At 35.1% G+C, this 19,543-nt stretch overlaps 1 protein-coding gene across 7 annotated transcripts in view; it reads left to right on the plus strand.

The window, feature by feature from the left end:
- Positions 1–19,543, plus strand: part of MEF2A (myocyte enhancer factor 2A) — a 97,887-nt gene that overhangs the window by 42,283 nt on the left and 36,061 nt on the right. For all 7 annotated transcript variants that reach the window (XM_054694766.1, XM_037510063.2, XM_037510064.2 and 4 more), the window contains exon 4: positions 3,628–3,831. In XM_054694766.1, coding sequence (XP_054550741.1) covers positions 3,628–3,831 — 204 coding nt within the window. The remainder of the gene's footprint in view (positions 1–3,627; positions 3,832–19,543) is intronic.

The raw sequence follows: 19,543 nt of genomic DNA on the forward strand, positions 1-19,543 counted from the left end.
CAAATGTTAATTATAGAAAATATAGGCAAAAGATGGAAAGTAAAATCATTGCAGTACTGTCACTACTATTCATTATATAGATTTATCTTTTATACATTTGATTATATTTGCTGGTTTTCTGTATATTGATCATTGTTTTAAGTTATTACCTCTTTCATAATTTAGGTAATATATAACTGCACTTGTTAGTAAATGTATTCTGGTGGGTTAAATTTTTTGCTTAAGCAGTAAACACTGATTTTTTTTTTGCAACTCTTTATTATAAATATTTATAAAACATTTATGTGTAATACTCAGCTGTAATTAATAAAATGCGGCGAACTTATATTCAGTGCCAATGCCAGTGAACCTCTATAAATTTAGGGTTATTATAATACTACTGACATGTGGACACCAGAAATTGGAAGAATATAGAACAGGATTGGCAAACTATGGTTTTAGGGCTGACTGCCTGTTTTTTTCAAATAAAGCTTTATTAGAGTAGTCCATGCTAATTTTTTAATGGATAGTCTATAGGTGCTTTTACATTACAACAGTATAGTTGATTAGTTGCCACAGAAACTGTATGACCAATAGGTCTAAATAAAATCTTTACTCTCTAGCCCTTTGAGAAAGTCAACTTGTTGGTTTAGAGAGAAGAAGGAAAAATAATTATATACATTATTATAAATGAATTACAGATTAAACCCATATGTAGAAAAAAATACTACTCTGGGTAGGTTGCATATCAGGAAAAATTTCAAAAACAATACTGAAGATCTGCAGAATTTGAGTAGCACCTGGTAATACTGATTTAATTTGAGACAAAACTTAACTGAGCAGCTGGTAGATATGTTAGTAGGAATAATTAGACCTGCTGGTAAACTGGATTGAAGAAAGTCTTTTGAACAGTGATAGATTATTTTCTTTTAAAAATTCTTATTTTATTTTATTATATTATTGCATAAATTATTTGTGAGATTGGTCTGGAATTTTTTTTAAAGATTTATTTTTATTTATGCATACAAGAAGTGGGGTGTAATGCAGTTTGCAGCAACATGGATGGAGCTAGAAGGGATCATGCTCAGCGAAATAAGCCAGAAAGAAAAAGGAAAATACTGGATGGTCTCACTCATAGCAGGAATTTAGAAAACCTAAATATAAGAGACCAGGAAAAAGACTAATTAATACAAAGTAAAAATCAAAATCAACAAGCAACTATAAACCAGAGACACACTATGGGGCGGGGGGGAGGGGCAGGGAGAGGAAGGACTAGAGTCAAAATAAGGGGGGGTGCAATTGTATGGGGAGTATAACCAAAATGAAAATGCATACATTGTGCAAAGATGAAAAATGATGTAAGAATTTTATAAAATAAAATATTAAAAAAAGTAGGTTACAAGCCCGAGGTGTGGGGGTGTGTGAGAGACAGAATGGGGAGCAAAACAGGTGGATCTGCTGAAATACATTGCTGAGGAGAACAGTGGGTGAGACAGGAGAGGTCTGCTGCACCATGGGGGTCAGCTCCCTGGCCAGGGGTTGAACACATGCTGCAGTGGCTGGTGATGGCTTGATAGCTCTGAGACTTCAACAAACCCTGCGCCACCAGGGATGCCCTGGTCTGGAATTTTTTTTTTCTTATATCATTGTTAGGTTATGACAAGGTGTATTTCACTTATAAATTAAGTTGGGATATGTTCTCTAGAGAAGTTTGTGTAGTATATGTGTTTCCTTGTGGTTTTTTTTTTTCCTAGTTGATTGGTCCTGCTGAGAGTTTTATTAACCCTTTCAAAGAAGGAACTTTAGTCTTTATTGTATAGTTGTTTTAAATTGCATTAATTCTGTTTTTTTCTTGATACTATCTTCCTGGATAGCTTTTGGACAGTGGTTCTTTTACATATCTTCAGATGGAAGCTTAAATCATTGACACAGCTTTCCTTTTTTCCCCTGACAAATTTATATAGCACTAATTTTTTCCCTATAAGGGAAAATGTGAATGTGAGACACATTGATTTAACTGTGTCTCACAAGTTTTAGTATTTTGTCATTTTCCTATTGAAAATATTTTCAAATTTATACTGAAATTTCTTCTTTAACCCATGATTTCCTGGAATCTGTTGCTTGATTTCTAAGAAATTGGAGATTTTTGTTATTAAAGTTAATGATTTTTTAGTTAATGATTTTTAGCTTGATTTTAATTGTGTCATGTGAAATGTTGAAACATGTTAGGACCCAGCTTTTTGTCATTTTGGTTAAGTAATCCATATGCTCTTGAAAAATAATGTTGTTGTTGGTTATAGTGGTGTGGTGTGAGTTACAGTGGTGTGAATATGAAGACTGGGGCAAGAGAATTAGACTAGGTTAGAAACTGCGTGTGTGTGTTAGTTCCTGTTCCCAGGAATTATAAACTACTTGCATAAAGATGACAGGGATGATTGAGTGTATATATAGGGGATCAGGCCCTGGACAAGTATGTTGATGATGAAAGGGTAAAGGTCTTAATATGTTTGTAAGAGAGTAGTAGATCATGGAATTTAAAGAGGGGAGAAAGGACTTGAGAATAGATAGTAATGAAGTGGTGAGTCATGTGGATTGGAGGACTTGCTTAAAAAGTTGAAGAATTTCTGGAGAGGTAATACAAAATAGAGCTGAAGAGGAGACAAAGTGGAATGCATGAAATTGAGATTTGGAGGTGATATGACTATAGTTGATTGCAGAGTTAAAGGTGTAACAGCAGGAATGGGTGATTGACGTCTGATGGAAGCTAATCATTTGAAGGGTGGGACATAAAAGAACTGGCCAAGGTATAGGCAGTTTTTTTGGTTTGTTTGTTTGTTTGTTTTGCAGGTGCTAAAGTCAGCAGAGATAAGAATAGGGCTAGAAAGAGAATACATTTATCAGTCCATGAAGGAGAGTGACCAGAGCCATTTGGTGTCCATCACAAAGGGGATCATTGGGTCGTGTAATTCATGGTATAATCTTCAAAATATCTGGGGCTTTTGAAGGGAATGGAAAGAAAAATAATTTGGAAGAGAAAATAGGAAGCAAAAAAAAGGAGATGGCTTCAGGGCCTTGAGTATAGGGGTGGTGATACTTGAAAACAAACAAGAGTTGGTCTCTAATTGAGAGTTTCATTTAGAGAAAGAAATATTGAGAGAAGAATTTGAGGATGTTGGGGAATTTGTTGATCATAGACTGAATTTCAGTGATTGCAATAGAAGGGCTTTGGAGGGAGGACAAATGTGAGTTAGATTAATGGATATGGTTAGTTGTTTAAGGATTAAAGTTTGAATGACGATGAGTTACTTAGGAGTGGGACTTGCGGTTTCCAGTGGTAACTTTAAGATGAATGATAACACTGATCAGCTGTCTCCTGCTTTGGTTCTTCATCTTATGCAGTGGGGTGCAGTCAAGGATAAGGGAATACTGCCTAAAGATTCTGTTCTCAGAGCTGGTAGAGATGTGAGGTAAATGTAGGCCTCCAGCAAGGAGAGGAAAGAAGATGCTCACGTGGAGCGTGGGACCGGGGATTATTTCTGTTGTTGAAACCCGGCCCCAATATTAAAAAAGGAGTTAATCTTCAGGTAGCCTCTATTCAGGTACTACTAATGCTTTTAATAAAAATACACCTTTTTTTTGGTTGTCTAGGTCACCTTTACAAAGAGAAAGTTTGGCTTGATGAAGAAAGCCTATGAACTTAGTGTGCTCTGTGACTGTGAAATAGCACTCATCATTTTCAACAGCTCTAACAAACTGTTCCAGTACGCCAGCACTGATATGGACAAAGTCCTTCTCAAGTATACAGAATATAATGAACCTCACGAAAGCAGAACCAACTCGGATATTGTTGAGGTAACGCGCATATCTAGTAATGCTGGAATTACAAGCAAGAATTAAATCTTCCATTTAGCAATTTAAACTGCAGATTGCATTTTACATACAAAGCAGAAATTAGTTATAGATATGTCTTTTCTGTAAATTATTTCTTAGAAGGATCTAGTTATCACTATATGATGTCCACCCACTTATGTTATAAACATTCTTTTCATTCAGAAAAACCAACTGGACTGCTGTACCCTGTGTACCAGTAAAATCTAACATTTCATCTATTACTTGTATGAGTTTTTAAAATTAAGATGGTAAGAAACTGTCATTTTGGACAGAAGTTAGTTTTAATGAGTTAATCATTTCACTATGTCACTGACTACCTACACCTCGGAACATTAAAGAAATGGAAGGAAATGATGTAAATAGTATTTATGTTGTGTTAATAGTGCTTTTGTAGTGAGGGGAGGATATGTTTTCTCTTTTTTCAATCTGCTGCCTTTCACTATCTCTTGTAGTTCTCTCAACCTAATTAAGTTAAAAATAAGGATAAGGAAATATTTAGAGCAGATTCATCTGTGTAGAAATAGTGTTTTAAAACAAAATCTTCAAAAAGGAAAACCAGGGCCTAGGGATTAAGTCTCAGCATTATCGCCACTAAGGCCTTTGCTCAATCCCTGGCCACGGAGCTGACCCACATGTGGTGCAGCAGACCTCTCCTGTCTCACCCACTGCTCCCCTCAGCAGTGTGTTTCAGTAAATCTGCCTGTTCTGCTCCCCACTCTGTCTCTGGTGAATCCTCTCACCACCCCGCACCTCTGGCCTACACCCCAGTTATTCTATGCAAAAATAAAAATAGTTCACAAAGGAAAATAAGTATACTTTCCCTATTAATTTTCTCATTGCAAAATCTTACAAAGATTTCAGCATATATATCTAGCAACATTTTAATTAGTTTCATATTTGTCTTTTTTTGATATTTAGTGTTTATTTTAATGTAAAACAGGGATTTTTCAGACATACTGAATATAAGGGATTATTTTGTTTTGATGGAGGATGTAGGATAACGCTAAGATTTACTTACTTAAAAAGAAACATACTTTGGCTTAGTTTTCTAATATTAGAAAATGTTTCAGTGTATTAGGATTTCCTTGGTGAAAGTACTGAAACCACGTGACATGATGCATAGCTAATTTTAACAGAAGAAATGAAGTCCAATGTAAATTTTATTCATATAATTGAGATTAAAATCTAGAGAAAGGTGCTTTGACTTTATTGTGTAGAAAACGAATTTATTTATCTCCACGGATTGTTATAGTTCTGAAAATTCATTTACAATTTCCCCCATGTTTCTTTGCCTTAAAGAGAACTACACATTCCTTTTTGGACAGTAATTGATTTAGATTGTTATTATAAAATTTTTGCTATTTGTTTTAAAAAAATCTATTTATCTTTTAGCAATTCATCAATTATTTGAAATGTGAAGTAAAAGAATAGCGTAATTGCAGCCATCGCTCATCCCTGTTACTTAATTTGCCTGCAGTTTTAATTAAAGGGCTCACTGTTGTGAACCTCCCTGAAATGTACTGGAAGGTTTTGATTTTGTGGGTTTTTTTTTCATTCCAGTTGAATTACATGCTTACATGGTTAGCCAAACCCTTTTACCCAGTTATGTTTATATCATTTTTTTATATTATTTAGCATTTATGGTTTATTTTACCACTTACATGCAACACAAACTAGTAAACTTTAGTTTTATATTCATCTTAATAAAGTTTTTAATCATACTTCAGTAAATTAGGGGATCGTTATTCAGTTAACCTTTAGAAGAGATTTCACAATTGGATTTCCTTGAAATGGAGACTGTTCCTAGCGTATTTAAAAATGACATGTTATTTTAAAAATACGTATGTTTTTTCACAATTCCACTGCCTTAAGTGAGGCAGAGAAATGTAGCTGACATTAATACTGTCAACAAGTAGGTATTCTCGCTAGTTTCATGATAGAAGACAGCCACCTCCTTAACCCTAACTACTCTGCTCTTTCATCGCAGCAGTTGTTTTTAGTCCCTGGAAGTTGAGGGTACTTCACATAGCCCAAAGCATTCTTCCTTAGAGAATGAAAACTATAGTCTGTTTTAATACTCACAGAATTTTCAAACTACCTCAGTCTTCACCTCTTTTGTGGTCAGCAACCAAAGTGTAAGAGTAAATCCCAAACATTTTTTTAGCATTCTCCTGTATTAAAATCTGCTTCAATAAGAAGGGAAATTTTCATAGCTCTGTTATCACTTAGGATTTTGATGTTTTCTTTTTCATTAAATTTATTAGCTATATGTGGAAATGACTCACAGTAGTTCTTTACAAAGTTCTGAATTATATAAATACACTGGATAAAAGACATACTGAACTATAAGGGATTATTTTGTTTTGATGGAGGATGTAGGATAACTCTTAAGATTTAATTCACCTTTCTTGTGTGTTAAAGTCTTACTGGGTTAACCATCATTGAAGGAAAATGTTGATTCATTTGTAAGATAGGTTTTTTCCCCCACATATAAAATAGGTGATGGTAATTACATCCTTACTATTGATGCTTACATATTTGAATTCTTTTTACCAGTGACTTAATGACTTACTGAGTTATACTAATGCAGCTACAAAGATTGTTGTGAACCAAAGTAGATTTACATGATAACACTAATGACAAGCACTTATATAGAACTCCTTTTGGGCCAAAAGATTTCTAAGTACTTTATAAATATTTCCTTTATGGATATTTTTAGAATACCATTGCAAGTATTTTTCCCTTTTTCATAGTTTTCCCCCCAAACAGTTGTAATTGGAAGCAGACTTTTTAATGTCATTTGTTCGTTTGACAATAATATTTGAGGCACTCTTGTGTGCCATGGACTCAGCAAAAATAATGTTAGTGATTTCAAGCCCCAAGAATATTCATTTTTGTAAATCATGGAGATAATACAAATTTTATCAACTGAAAATTTTGTATCTATAAACTTAAGACAAATTGATGTGATGGACTCTTTTGCCGTCTCATCTGGCTGAATTCATTAGTAATACATGAGGCGTAAATAGCTATAAGTGATCTATTTTGGAGTTTCTTTATGCGTATGACCAATATTAAAATTAACTGAAAAATTTGTAAACAACTTTCATAAGGCCTCTTAAGACAGAATCTTGAGTATATTAAAATGAAGTCTTCTGTAGATGTATTTCTCTTCTTATGTATCCTACACATAAGCTCTTCTGTGAAGGAAAGTAGGATGAATGGGTGTGCTTTTTAATAGTCTTGTGGTGGTAACCACACCTGCTTAGTCCGTGGCATGAGGGTTCACGTGTGTTATGCCTGTGGAATTAGATTTAGCCTTTTTTTGGGAGCACTGAATAAATAGAATAAAAGTAGTTGGTGATTAAACACTGTGATCACAAACAGACGATAACTTGGTACACACATTTATCTACCTTTTAATTTTATTTAACTATTGTTATAGGATACCTATCTGTAGAATAGTATTTTACCTTTACTCTTCCTTGTTTCATATTACCTATATTTTAAATCAATTACCTGTGTTTTAAAACAATTTAAATATTTTAAATTGTTAAAATTTTAAACAGTTTTTAACATTTAATTGTTGATAAAAATGTGAGGAATTATTTCTATGTAGCTTTTAAAATATCAACAGCATGTACATATTTTAAATTGTATTTAGGTATTTGAGATAAGATTTGCAGTGTTTTTTAGAATGCATATGCCGTCTGTATGAGAAAGCTAAGTATATGAAAATGGAAATTCACACATTTAACAATTAGGAGATTTTCAGGGTAAACTTTATAAAGGCTTATCATAATTGGGTTTCTTTGAAATGGAGAATATCACTGCTGTGCTTAAAATGATGTCTTATTTGAAAATCTTTATATTCTGCTTTTCAGAAGTATATTCCTTACAAAAATGAGTTTTATTACTTTATTTCCTATATTTTATAAGGAGACATGTTGCAAAGAATGTCATCAAAGACATTCTTTATCTTTTTATGATATTCATCATTGGTGAAAAGAATAGGTGGCAGATTTGTTTGGTCCTATAGAGAGTGGTAATTTAATTGAAATGTACCTAGAAAATTTACAACACCATAATTTTCTTTCAGTAAATTAAGATTTAAAAAATTAACTATGTTATGCAATTTTATAAGAACAGTAGGTGTAACCCACAGTATTAGAAACTAGAGATGGAAATCACCAATCCAGGGGCTTGTCATTGTTCATACACGTCAAGTGCTACATAAAAACCTGTCCTAGACCCAATAGAAGGGCTCTGCATCAAAATGAAAATGACACTGAAGGCATGAAGTGAGGGTTTTAGTCGCCGCTACACAATAAACAACTGAGATTACTTTTGTATCCACATTTTTTCCCCCTTACTTTGCAGTAAAATATTTGAAGCATTAAATGCGCCTCAAAATACTTTTAAAATAGCCATGATTTGGTGGCACTGGGAAATAAATAGCTTGTGTGGCCATTCTAATCGCTATACTGTCATATAAGGATGTAAATACAGGGGCCTTGGCCATTCACTCTCTTGTTGCTGTCTTGGGACAGAGTCCCATACGGAAGTGTTTTCTTCACTATAGGAATACTACAGTACTTAAGAAAAATTCCACTTACATTACCCTATTTGATCTTCCTATTCGAAATAAGCATTTTCAGAAATAGAAATTGAAACTTGTGTTCAGTGATTGCGTAGAGCAGGGTAGCAATTTACTAACAAGACTGGAATTAGAATTTGGGTTAACCCCTCCCCCACCTTCTTCCCACTCTTCCGGCTCACCTTCTACTTCTCCTCCTCCCCCACACACACTTTTGCTCTTGAACTCACTGAATCCTTTGGACCGGAAATATTTCAGCAATAAAAAAATAAAGTTTTATGTACATGCCAGTAATGTATAAGATGTAGCAAACACAAGTAAGTCTTTCCTCAATACCAATTAGAAAATTTGTGTAGATAATTGAAATAAGACTAATAATATTTAAATACTTAATATGATCTGCTATTCCTCTACAACCTTTAATTTATATTGTCTTATTGAACCCTTCTTACTGTCCCCATTTGACAGTAAGTTGAGGAAATTAATTTATACAAGAACTGGGGTACAGGCCATATGTGCGGGAGGGTGAGAGGATTCGCCAGAGACAGAGTGGGGAACAGAACAGGCAGGCTGAACGAAATACACTGCTGAGGGGACCATCGGGCAAGACAGGAGAGGTCGGCAGTGCCATGTGGGTATCTTGCCGGCCGGCCGGGTTCAAACCCGCCCTGTGGAGGTTGCGGACAGCTTCACAGTGCTGTGCTCAACCGCCTGTGCCACCAGGGGAGGCCTGAAAGTCATTTTTTTAACAATAATTCCTGCTTTCAAATTACAAAGGAATTTGGGAATAATATCTTAAAGAAGATAGAGAATCAGTATAAGACAAATCTGTCAATTATTAAATAAGAACAGCTGGTAAAGTGATAATATAAGGAAGACATTATCTAAAATGAGCAGCATCAGCCTCACCCAGAGAATTTGCTAGTAATGCAAGTATTGGACTCTACTCCATATCTATTAATCAGAAACTTTTGAGATGAAACCTCAGCAATCTTGTATTCACTTGAACTAACTTGTCTCAAGTTCTCTTGACACCAAAGATTCAAAGTAACATGAAATCTCTTGGCTGTAGTTATCCAGCTTACTTTTATTCCCAAGGATATTCTTTGAAATAGTTTCTAGCAGTGAGCCAACACAAATTTTTAAACCCTCTAAAAAGTATTCAAAACTGTATAGTAATATTGGTGTGATTGAAAAGTCAGGAATACATTTCTATGGACTACTTTCAATTTAGTCCTGTCTAGTTGAATCCTTCGGGTGTTGTAGGGGGTTTAATGGGAGGTGTGGGAGATGGACTCCGGTTCCAAAACTGAGCAGAAAATTATAAATGACTTTGGTCTCCTGAGATCTTTTAGGGATGACCTTACAGAATTGGAGGTGTGATTATGCTTAGGTTTTCTCACAGTATTATAAATGTTCTCATAGAGCCTTTTTGAGCCAATTAGTTTTTTCTGCCCATGTTACAGATGAGGAATGGAACAGACAGGGAGTATTTAAGAGGCTTGCCTAATGTTTTACAGGGCTGCAGTGGAGCAGCAGGGAAAGGGAAAAAATAATGAGGCATCTGAAGACAAGACAAAGCTTACCTCCACCGCCAGCCCCCTGCCCTGCTCTTTTATTCCTAACAGAACCTGAAGCAGCAGGATGGTGACCCACAGGGTGAGGCACGCAATCCTCATGGCCCTCTTCCTTTTCCCACCTCCTGCACCATCACCTCACACAGCAATCACTGTAGCCCTTTCAATTTCAGTTTGACTCTTTTTATTTTGCTATGTATTTGAATATTATTTATCATGCAATTACTGCTTTTCATTTATGTGCTTGTTACAAGGGATTCTGCATCTCTACGTGTGATTTTTTATTTTCTTGAGGTCAGATTTTCCTTCATCAGAGATTGATGTTGTTGATACATAAACAGGAATTTATGGGGGAAAGGTTTAAAAATTTTACTTTGTAATATAGTGCACATTTTGTAATGTATTTCTTGTGATTATTGATGGATACCTATGTCCTTTTTATGTGCCTGTATGTCAGCAATTGAATGTTTTAGTTTTAAGAGTCAGATAACTTGTCCTTCTTTCCCTTGGCATATTGGTCAAATTTTTAAGTAGTGAGAGATAGAACATAACGAGAATTAGGAGAGTGGTCAGAGAAAACTTCCTTTAGAGGTGACACTGTCACCTGAGTCCTTTAAAGAATTGGATTGGATAAGAAAAAGGATAGAAAAAAGGTTTCCGCATTAAAAAAAAAAAAAGTCACAGCAGTTACTTTATGGAATGAAAATCAATTAAATATAGCTGTAGTATAGTGTAGTGTGTAGAGTGGAACCTAGCTAAGCTTAAAAGGAAACTGGACCCCAAAGAGGAGTCCAAGGTCTTTAACTTTCTCCTGAAAGTTTGGGTACCTATTAAAAGAGCTTAATATAATACTGTCTAGGTTTTAATGGCTATCTTGCAGTTCCCAGCCTATAAATTGTATTAGAATTACGTTACCTTTTTTGAAAGGGATTAAAGAAAAAGGGTAAAAGTACTGAGTATTTGTTGTACTCATTTATTTCATGCTATGTACCAGGCATTGTGCTGGGCAGTAGGGTTACAGTGGTAACATTTCTGTTGTTTTCCTAACAGCATGTTAGATATGTTGGCTACTTTATTTTCCTACTACAGAAGTCCATTGGTTGAATATAATTCAATATCAGTTTAAGACATTTAGAGTCCCAAGATTTTGATGTTTTCTACCCCATGTCATTTGGCATATAAATATTTCACTGCTGTTAGCACTAGAAACTCATTAGAAGGATGAGATGTTTGGTACTAACCATAATTAACAATGTTCTCTGTATGCCTGTAAAGTGAGATTTATAGTCTAAATGATTGTGTGTGCGTGTGTGTGTGTGTGTGTGTGTGTATTTATTTATTTATTTTGAAGTTAACTTTCCTGAGCCAGTTCTCAGACTTCATTTAGGGATCTGGAGTCTAAAGAAAGAGAGATTAAAATAGATTTATCTTAATTATACTTTATAGTTGCAATTAATACTGCACCTATAAACAATTCTATATGGGGGAATGGACTTGTTCTAATTTGGAAAAGTCAACATAGCTTATAATTTTCTAGGTTTTTGTGTAGTGGGTTGATTCACACCTTTCAGTGTGTGCTTTGATGCTTGTGTTTCCTAAGGGTATTAAAGAATGTTCTATGAAAAAATATTGGGTTGTCGGAAAAGTCATGACACATTTTTGCTTGAAAAGCACAGAAAAACTATATCATCACTTTTCTGACAACCTAGTCGTATGAATAGATTGATTATGTTTCTTTACTCAAAAATTTTTTCTTGTAGTTTTTCTTTTTATTTATAAGCAGTAAACTTTTTTAATGTTTTTAAAATGTTAATTACTTAGCAATAACATTTTAAGTGCTTGAGCCTTAGAGAATAAGCCAAAGTTTGATTATTCATATTGGGATTTACCTATTACTAATTCAGTAGAGATACTGTTCTGTCATGCATTTTTTTAAAATAGAAATTTTACTTTGATGTAGCTGGTTTATTATTTTGTGATCATTTCTGGACTTGAGTTGTAATTTCCCAAATTTGTCTTGAAAAACCTCAGAAATATTTATGTTCTGGAAATAAGAGCTTAGAAAAGCAACTAGTATTTGTACAGGAATTTTATAATTCATCTTGCTTTTTTATGCCACCAGTTTTCACATAGGATTATCCTATAGTATAATTAAAATATTATTGCTGTTTTCCACATTTTCATAGTTAAGTTTTTAGAAATTTGAGCCGTGATGTTACTGACTTTAGACTATAAAATAACAATAATTAAAACAACATGGTACTGTGAATACCATAAAAACACTATAATACCATTATACCCTTAAAATAGATACACAGATCAATGAAACATAATTGAAAGCCCAGAAATAAAGCCACACATGTCTCAATACCTGATTTGTGACAAAGGAGCCATGGCCATACAATAGAGAAAGCCAGAGTCTTTTTAACAAATCGTGCTGGTAAAATTGGACGCCACATGTAAGAGAATGAAGTTGGGCATGCTTTAACTCCATGCACAAAAATAAGTTCAAAATGGAATAAAACCTTTGATATAAGACCTACAACAATAAAATACATAGATGAAAGCACTGGGAATATGTTTCATGACTTCAGAGATAGGTATGTCTTTGGAAACTGAATCTCTAAAGTAAGGGAAATGAAAGCAAAAATAATTAAGACTGCCTCAAGTTAAAAAACTTCACTACGAAAGAAAATATTAAAAGGGCATTGTATTGAATGGGCAAAAATATTTAGATATCGCACAACCCATAATGGATTAGTATGCCAGGTATACAAAGGACCAACCAACTTAACATCACAAGTAACTCAATCAAAAAATGGACAGCAGATATGAAAAGGGGCTTTACCAAAGAAGATATACAGAAGACCAACAGATATATGGAAAAATTCTAATCATCATCACTTTTAACAAGGGAACTGCAAGTCAGAACGACAGTGATACATCATCTTACACCTGAGAGGTTAGCATACATTAAAAAGACATCATTAACAAGTGCTGGAGAGGATGTGGAGAAAAAAGAACCTTGCACCATTGTTGGTGGAAATGTAAACTTGTGCAGCCATTTTTGAAAGTGGTGTGAACCTACCTTAATAATCTTAACATGAATATACCATATGATCTAGCAGTCTATTTTGGGGTAGCCACCTGAAAAATACGAAGCCATCAGCCGAAAAAATGATATGCTCCACAACTTTATTGTAGCATTATTTTGTACAATAACTAAAATTGGAAACAACCTAAGTGATAGCTGAAGGAGGATTATATCCATACAATGGAATATGGTTCAACTATAAGGAGAGATGAAATGTTGCTGTTTAGAGCAAACTAGAAGGAGCTTAAAGAAATTATGTGTAGCAAAAGAGTCAGAAAAGCAAAGCAAATATTGGTCATTTTCACACACTTGAGTAAAATGAGGACTCAAAGCAGGTGAACTGATAAGCCAAAACAGTTACAAACTAGCAGACTGATAACCAAACTGAGATCTCTGAAGTTAGGAGGAGGGAATGAGAGAGAAGGTCAAAGAGGTAGATGTTGGGAGGGTGAATGGAATGTAGCTGGGTGTGCAAATGAATGAATGAGAAGGTGCAGGGACAGCAATGAATTTAATTGACATGAATAACTTTGTCAGGTTAGATTTGAAAAGATAGGTTTCATTAATCTAAAATGAAAGATACTGGGGGACCACTGATAAGAGTTCCTAGGATTTTGGCTCTGCCTAAGTAGAACATGGCCAGAATGAGGGGCCACTTGAGATATTTTGAAGATACATTTTGAAGATTTTTTTTAAATATTTATGCATACAAGAGCTGGGGTACAGGCCAGAGGTGAAGGGGGTGATAGGATTCACCAGAGACAGAGTGGGGAGCAGAAAAGGCAAATACACCGAAATACACTGCTTAAGGGAAGCAGTGGGCGAGACAGGAGAGTTCTGCTGCACCATGTGGGTTACTCCCTGGCAGGGATCCAACTCGTGCTGCAGAGGCAGCAGACAGCTTCATAGGTTGCATCTTAACCCCTTGCGCCACCAGGGAGACCCACACATTTTTAAGATTTTGAAGACACATGAAAGAAAAGCTTTGTCCAACAGGTAGTCAAATTATAGAATAATGTATGGTGAAAAAATTTTGAAAACTATTTCATATTGCTTAGACTTCCTGGTTGTGAACAATTGAAAGACCTGATTGAAACTGGTTTGTTGATTTATTTATTTATTTATTTATTTATTTATTTATCTATTTATCTATCTATCTATCTATCTATCTATTTATTTATTTATTTTGGGTGGGACCCTCTCGCTGGCGGCCGGGGGAGGAACTGGTGCTGCAGAGGCTGCGGGCAGCCTTGCAGCCCAGTGCTCAACCGCTGCGCCACCAGGGGAGGCCCGAAACTGTTTTTTAAAATAAGGGTATTTGTTCCCATTTCCTATTTCTGAGAGGCAGATAAATTATATTTTTAAAGGTATTTTGTTTTAATTTTAAATAGCAAAACTGCTCTCCGCGGTACATTAATTTTTAGTTTTGTCATTATATATTGCCATGACCTTTAGTTATCAATTAAATGAAGTATAAGCCATTTTATAACATATAAACCCCCTTTCACAGTAATTTTGGTCATTTAGTGATTTTTGTATGATAAATAATAGTGATTTTAAGTAAAATATTTTCATTTAAATTGCTACATTAGAGTTATTACAAAGATTACTTATGAAATAATATTTGATCATATTAACATTCTAAACATTTCCTTTCTTAACAAATAATTCTTAAATTTTCTATGTATCAACTAAGAAAAGGCATGTGTCAATCTATTATATTCTTTACAACACAGCCTAAGTCCCCACTTTAATCAATCTCTCTATATGCAATGCTACTTGACTAGAAGTACCAGTGACACTTGAATTAGGGTCTTAGGACACTGCGGTGTTGGTGTAGCAATGAACTTGGGGACGGGGGAAGGAACAGGGCGATGCCATTAAGTGGGCATGGGAAATAGTACCACATGCAACAAGGCTGGGAGTATCCTCTGAAGCCCTCATTTAAAATTTTCTTATAGATACTCCTGCTGTCAGGAGGAATTTCTCCTTTTCTGCTAAAGGTAATAATTTTGTCTCTACTTTCCTAGCTCTGCTTGCTTATTAAAAGTGACCAGTGAACCAAAGTGACTTTTTTGATATATATCATTCCCTATTTACATTTAGCATATGAGCTACTTTGTATTCCAAAATACATTATTGTAGAGCAGAGCAGACTGTGTTGTTTTATCCTAAAGTGGTTTTTTTTTTTTTTTTAAAGAAATATCAGCTTATGTTCATCTGAATAAAGGGCTGCTATATAAAAGAAAATTATATAGAACTAGAGAAGTTGTAGTTTCTTTATAGTTTCTTTTGGAGTATAGAGAAAAGTTACTTTCATAGATTCTGTTGATTTTGTTTCACATAGTTGTCCTCTGATAATATACCTGAATATAGGATTGAGTTTGTCTAAATTCCATTGTGATAATTAATTATCATACAAAACTTTCCCATAGCTTCCAATTACTTACAAGAAGTGCTTTCGTGTTACTTGGTATCTTTATAAATCATTTCTCTGAATATCATTATTATCAATAATGAATAATTGAAATATGTGTTCAATTTCACATGCTAGTGAAGAATATCTGAGGTTAACTTTATTTTTATTATAAGTCGCAGACCCCAAAAATTCACTATTGCAAATTATATAATTCAGTATTTTTAGTATATTCTTTTTCATGTAGTCAACTAATTCCAGAACATTTTTATCAAACCTAAAAAACTTAATATCCAGTAGTAGTCTCTGTCAACTCCCCTTTCCCTCATATCTTGACAACCACTAACCAGCTGTATTTATATATTTGCCTATTCTGGGTATAGCATATAAATGGAATTATACAGTATGTGGTCTTTTGTGGCTGGCTTCTTTTATTTAGTGTAATGTTTTCAAGGTTCATCCATATTGTAGCATGTGTTAGTGCTTCATTCCATGGCTGAATAACATTCCCTTGTATGTTTACTGCATTTTGTTTATGCAGCAGTTGATGAACAGTTAGATTGTTTCCATCTTTTCACTGTTGAAAAATTGCTGCTATGGAAGTTGTCTACAAGTTTTTATGTGGCCATGTTTTAATTTCCGTGGGTATCTAACTAGGAGTGAAATTTGCTGGGTTGTATGGTGGTTCTGTATTTAACTTTTTGAGGAACTTACTGGTGGAACTCTGGAAAATACGGAACTCTTTTACATTTAACTTTAAGAAAAGCATAAACATCAACAAAAACAGTTTTCATCAGAAAATGCTTGGTTCATTTTTCCCATAGAAATGCTGGGTTTATTTTAGTTTTAGTAATGTTGAGCCAGGTTATCTGGAGCAGTTATTAAGCTGAAGATAACTAAAAACGCTACATGAAATGTACGAAAACTTGTAGCATCAAAGAACAGTTAAGGAGAGAACTGAAAAGGTGAAGAAGTATTGAAAGCTCTGGCTATCCTGAGTCATTTATACACCTGCATGAGGCAGTTGAAAAACTAAGCTTTGTGGGCATTGGGAAAGACATTTCTAGGTTCTGGATCTAATTGATTACCCCCACATCAAACCAGGATCCCAGGATGAGGGAAATCTACTGCTTTGTCCCACTATCAAAGGATTGCAAGAGACTTCTTTTATGCTTATCAAATGGGGTGAAGAGGAGAACAAGAACAGTAAGAAGAGAACTTGTAAAACAAGTAGTGGCATTGTGTGGAATCACAAGTTACATAACAGTCACATAATACAAGAAGTCCCAAGAAACATGCCCCAGGTACCTGGAAGAAGGGAATGTATGTTCTTTTTGGAAAAATTCACTTTATTTTAGGTTTCAAAATCTTCTTTAGATAACCTTTTAAAACCATGAGCACCCATTATACAAAGACAACCAGTATAAAAATAATGCACAATAAACAAAATGCAGCAAGAAATAGCAGAAACCAATACCTACATATTTCAGATACTGTTACTTTAATTAGGTAATAATAATTTTTACTTAGGTAATAATTTACTTAGGTGAAATTATTACGAATTTATTATGAATAAATGAAATTATTACGAATAAAACATATTCAATGTTTTAATAAAAAGCAAACTTTCAAATTATTCAAGAAATAGGAAATTACAGAAGTGACAGCAGATTTGAAAAGAACTGAATACATCTAGAAATGAAAAATACAACATTTTGAAAAACTTCACTGTTTGGGCCTCCCCTGGTGGCAAGGCAGTTGAGTGCTGGGCTGCAAAGCTGCCTGCAGCCTCTGCAGCGCCGGTTTGATCCCCGGCCGCCGGTGAGGGTCCCACATGGCACGCAGACCTCTCCTGCCGCCCGCTGCTCCCCTCAGCAGTGTCTTTCGTCGTTCTCCCTGTTCTGCTCCCCGCTCTGGCTCTGGTGAATTCTCTCACCCTCCCGCGCTTCTGACTGTACCCAGTGCTTGTGTAAATAAATACATAAATCTTAAAAAAAAAAAAAAACTTCACTATTAGTAAACATGTTGGAAATAGATTTGCTATAGGTGACGAGAGAGCCTAAAATGACAGAAGAAATTAGATAGAAACCGGCACAAAAAGATGGAGAGTTAGAAAGCACTAAGAGGCTGAGTGTAAAACAGGAGAATTGGTTAGAAATTGTAGCCTGTATTGGCATTCCAGAAGTAGAGAGAGAGAATGTGAATGGAGCAGAGGCAATATTGAAGAGAAAATGACAAAATTTTCTAAGATTGATGGGATTTAAGAAACCTGGCAAATCCCATACAGAGTAAAACTTTTTTTTCTTTTAAATGTCTTCTGTATAGATAGAGTGAAACTGCAGGGAAAAAAGACAGAGAACAACTTAGATTATATTCAGATGACTGCTGACTGATCCTAAACAGCAGCAAATGAAGTTTTTAATCGCTGAAATGGTACCCTAAATGTGTTGGAAAGAAGGATCTTGGAATCCAACCTGGAATTCTATACCCAGAAAATACATCTTTTTTTTTTTTTTTTAAAGATTTATTTATTTATGCATACAAGAGCTGGGGTGCAGGCCAGAGGTGTAGGGGGTGAGAGGATTCACCAGAGACAGAGTGGGGAATAGAACAGGCAGACTGACTGAAATACACTGCTGAGGGCAGCAGCGGGCAAGTCAGGAGAGGTCTGCTGCGCCATATGTGTAGCTCCCTGGCCAGGGATTGTACTTGTGCTGCAGTGGCTGCGGATAGCTTCATAGGTTGCGTCTTAACCCCTTGCGCCACCGGGGAGGCCCTACATCTCTCTTGAATAAAGGTAAAATATCATTGCATCAGCTTTACAAATAAATCACCTCAGGCTTTTGAAGAAGGGACCAAAACCAAGTCAGACTGCCGAAGTAAGAAAGTAGCTTTTAATGGGAACATTAAATGACCTCCACAAACATCATGTGGAGAAAGATGCATGTCTATTTTATCAATACATATCAAACCCAGCAGAGTGCTGTCAGTAAATTTTGTTAGATTAAAGAAAAAAATTCATTTGTACAATTTTAAAAACACGCAGATGGATAATGAAGAACTATGACCCAGGTGAATCAGTTCTGTTTAAGCATCGTCTATAGGTGGAGCTCTCCAGCAGTGTTCCCTGTTGATGAGGGGAGACTAGTGGGCTGCTCATTATCTAACTCCTGGAAGACAAGGGCCACAAACTTTGGTTTTGGGGGGGAGGAGGGTAGTAGTATCATTGCCATTCATTGTAATCTTTGCAGTCAAATCCTGATGTATCAAAACTTGGTAAGACCTTAAAATTCAAAATCATAGCCTGAGCGTTATTACAGAGAAAGATAAGAATAAGATCGTGGAGCAGCTGTGGAAGGACATGACGATAATTCCTGCTACTACTTACTCAAGAAATGAGCTGGCTGAAGTGTAGCCAGAAAATAGCCTTCTGTGCAGTTCTCCCTTTAGTGTTGACTGATTGATGCAGTCCGTTGAATCAACTGAATTAACACAACAGAGTGAGAGGAGCACTAAGCTAAAAATCAGAAGAGTTAGTTCTGCCACTTAATAGCTGTTTGCTGTAATAGAATGAACAGGTTTAATATTCTCCTGTTAGGTAGGAGTTATGTGGATGGTCACAAAAGTACCGCTTTTCTATTCAACTGCTGTTTTTAATACACATGTTGTTGTGAATATATATATTCTCAGGAACATATATACTCTGAGGAGCCTCAGAACTTTTAACTCGGTGAGCAAATTTCCAGGAAAATATAATTTAACAAAACAGATTCATGAAAATACAGGAAATGTGAATAATCTTATAATGAAGTTGACCACAAAAAACCTCAATCCAGATAGATAACTTAATAAGCAAGTCCTAGTATGTTTTTAAAAAAGAAATAATGCCAACATTGCACTTTTCCAAGAGAACAGGGAAAGATGGACTCTCCTTTTCTCATATGAAGCTAACTTAACTTTGATAGCAAAAGCAAAGAGGAGAATTCTAA

This window comes from Talpa occidentalis, unplaced genomic scaffold (assembly GCF_014898055.3).
Source record: "Talpa occidentalis isolate TD23 unplaced genomic scaffold, MPIMG_talOcc4v2.1 talOcc4.14, whole genome shotgun sequence".
In the NCBI taxonomy this organism is placed as follows: domain Eukaryota; kingdom Metazoa; phylum Chordata; class Mammalia; order Eulipotyphla; family Talpidae; genus Talpa; species Talpa occidentalis.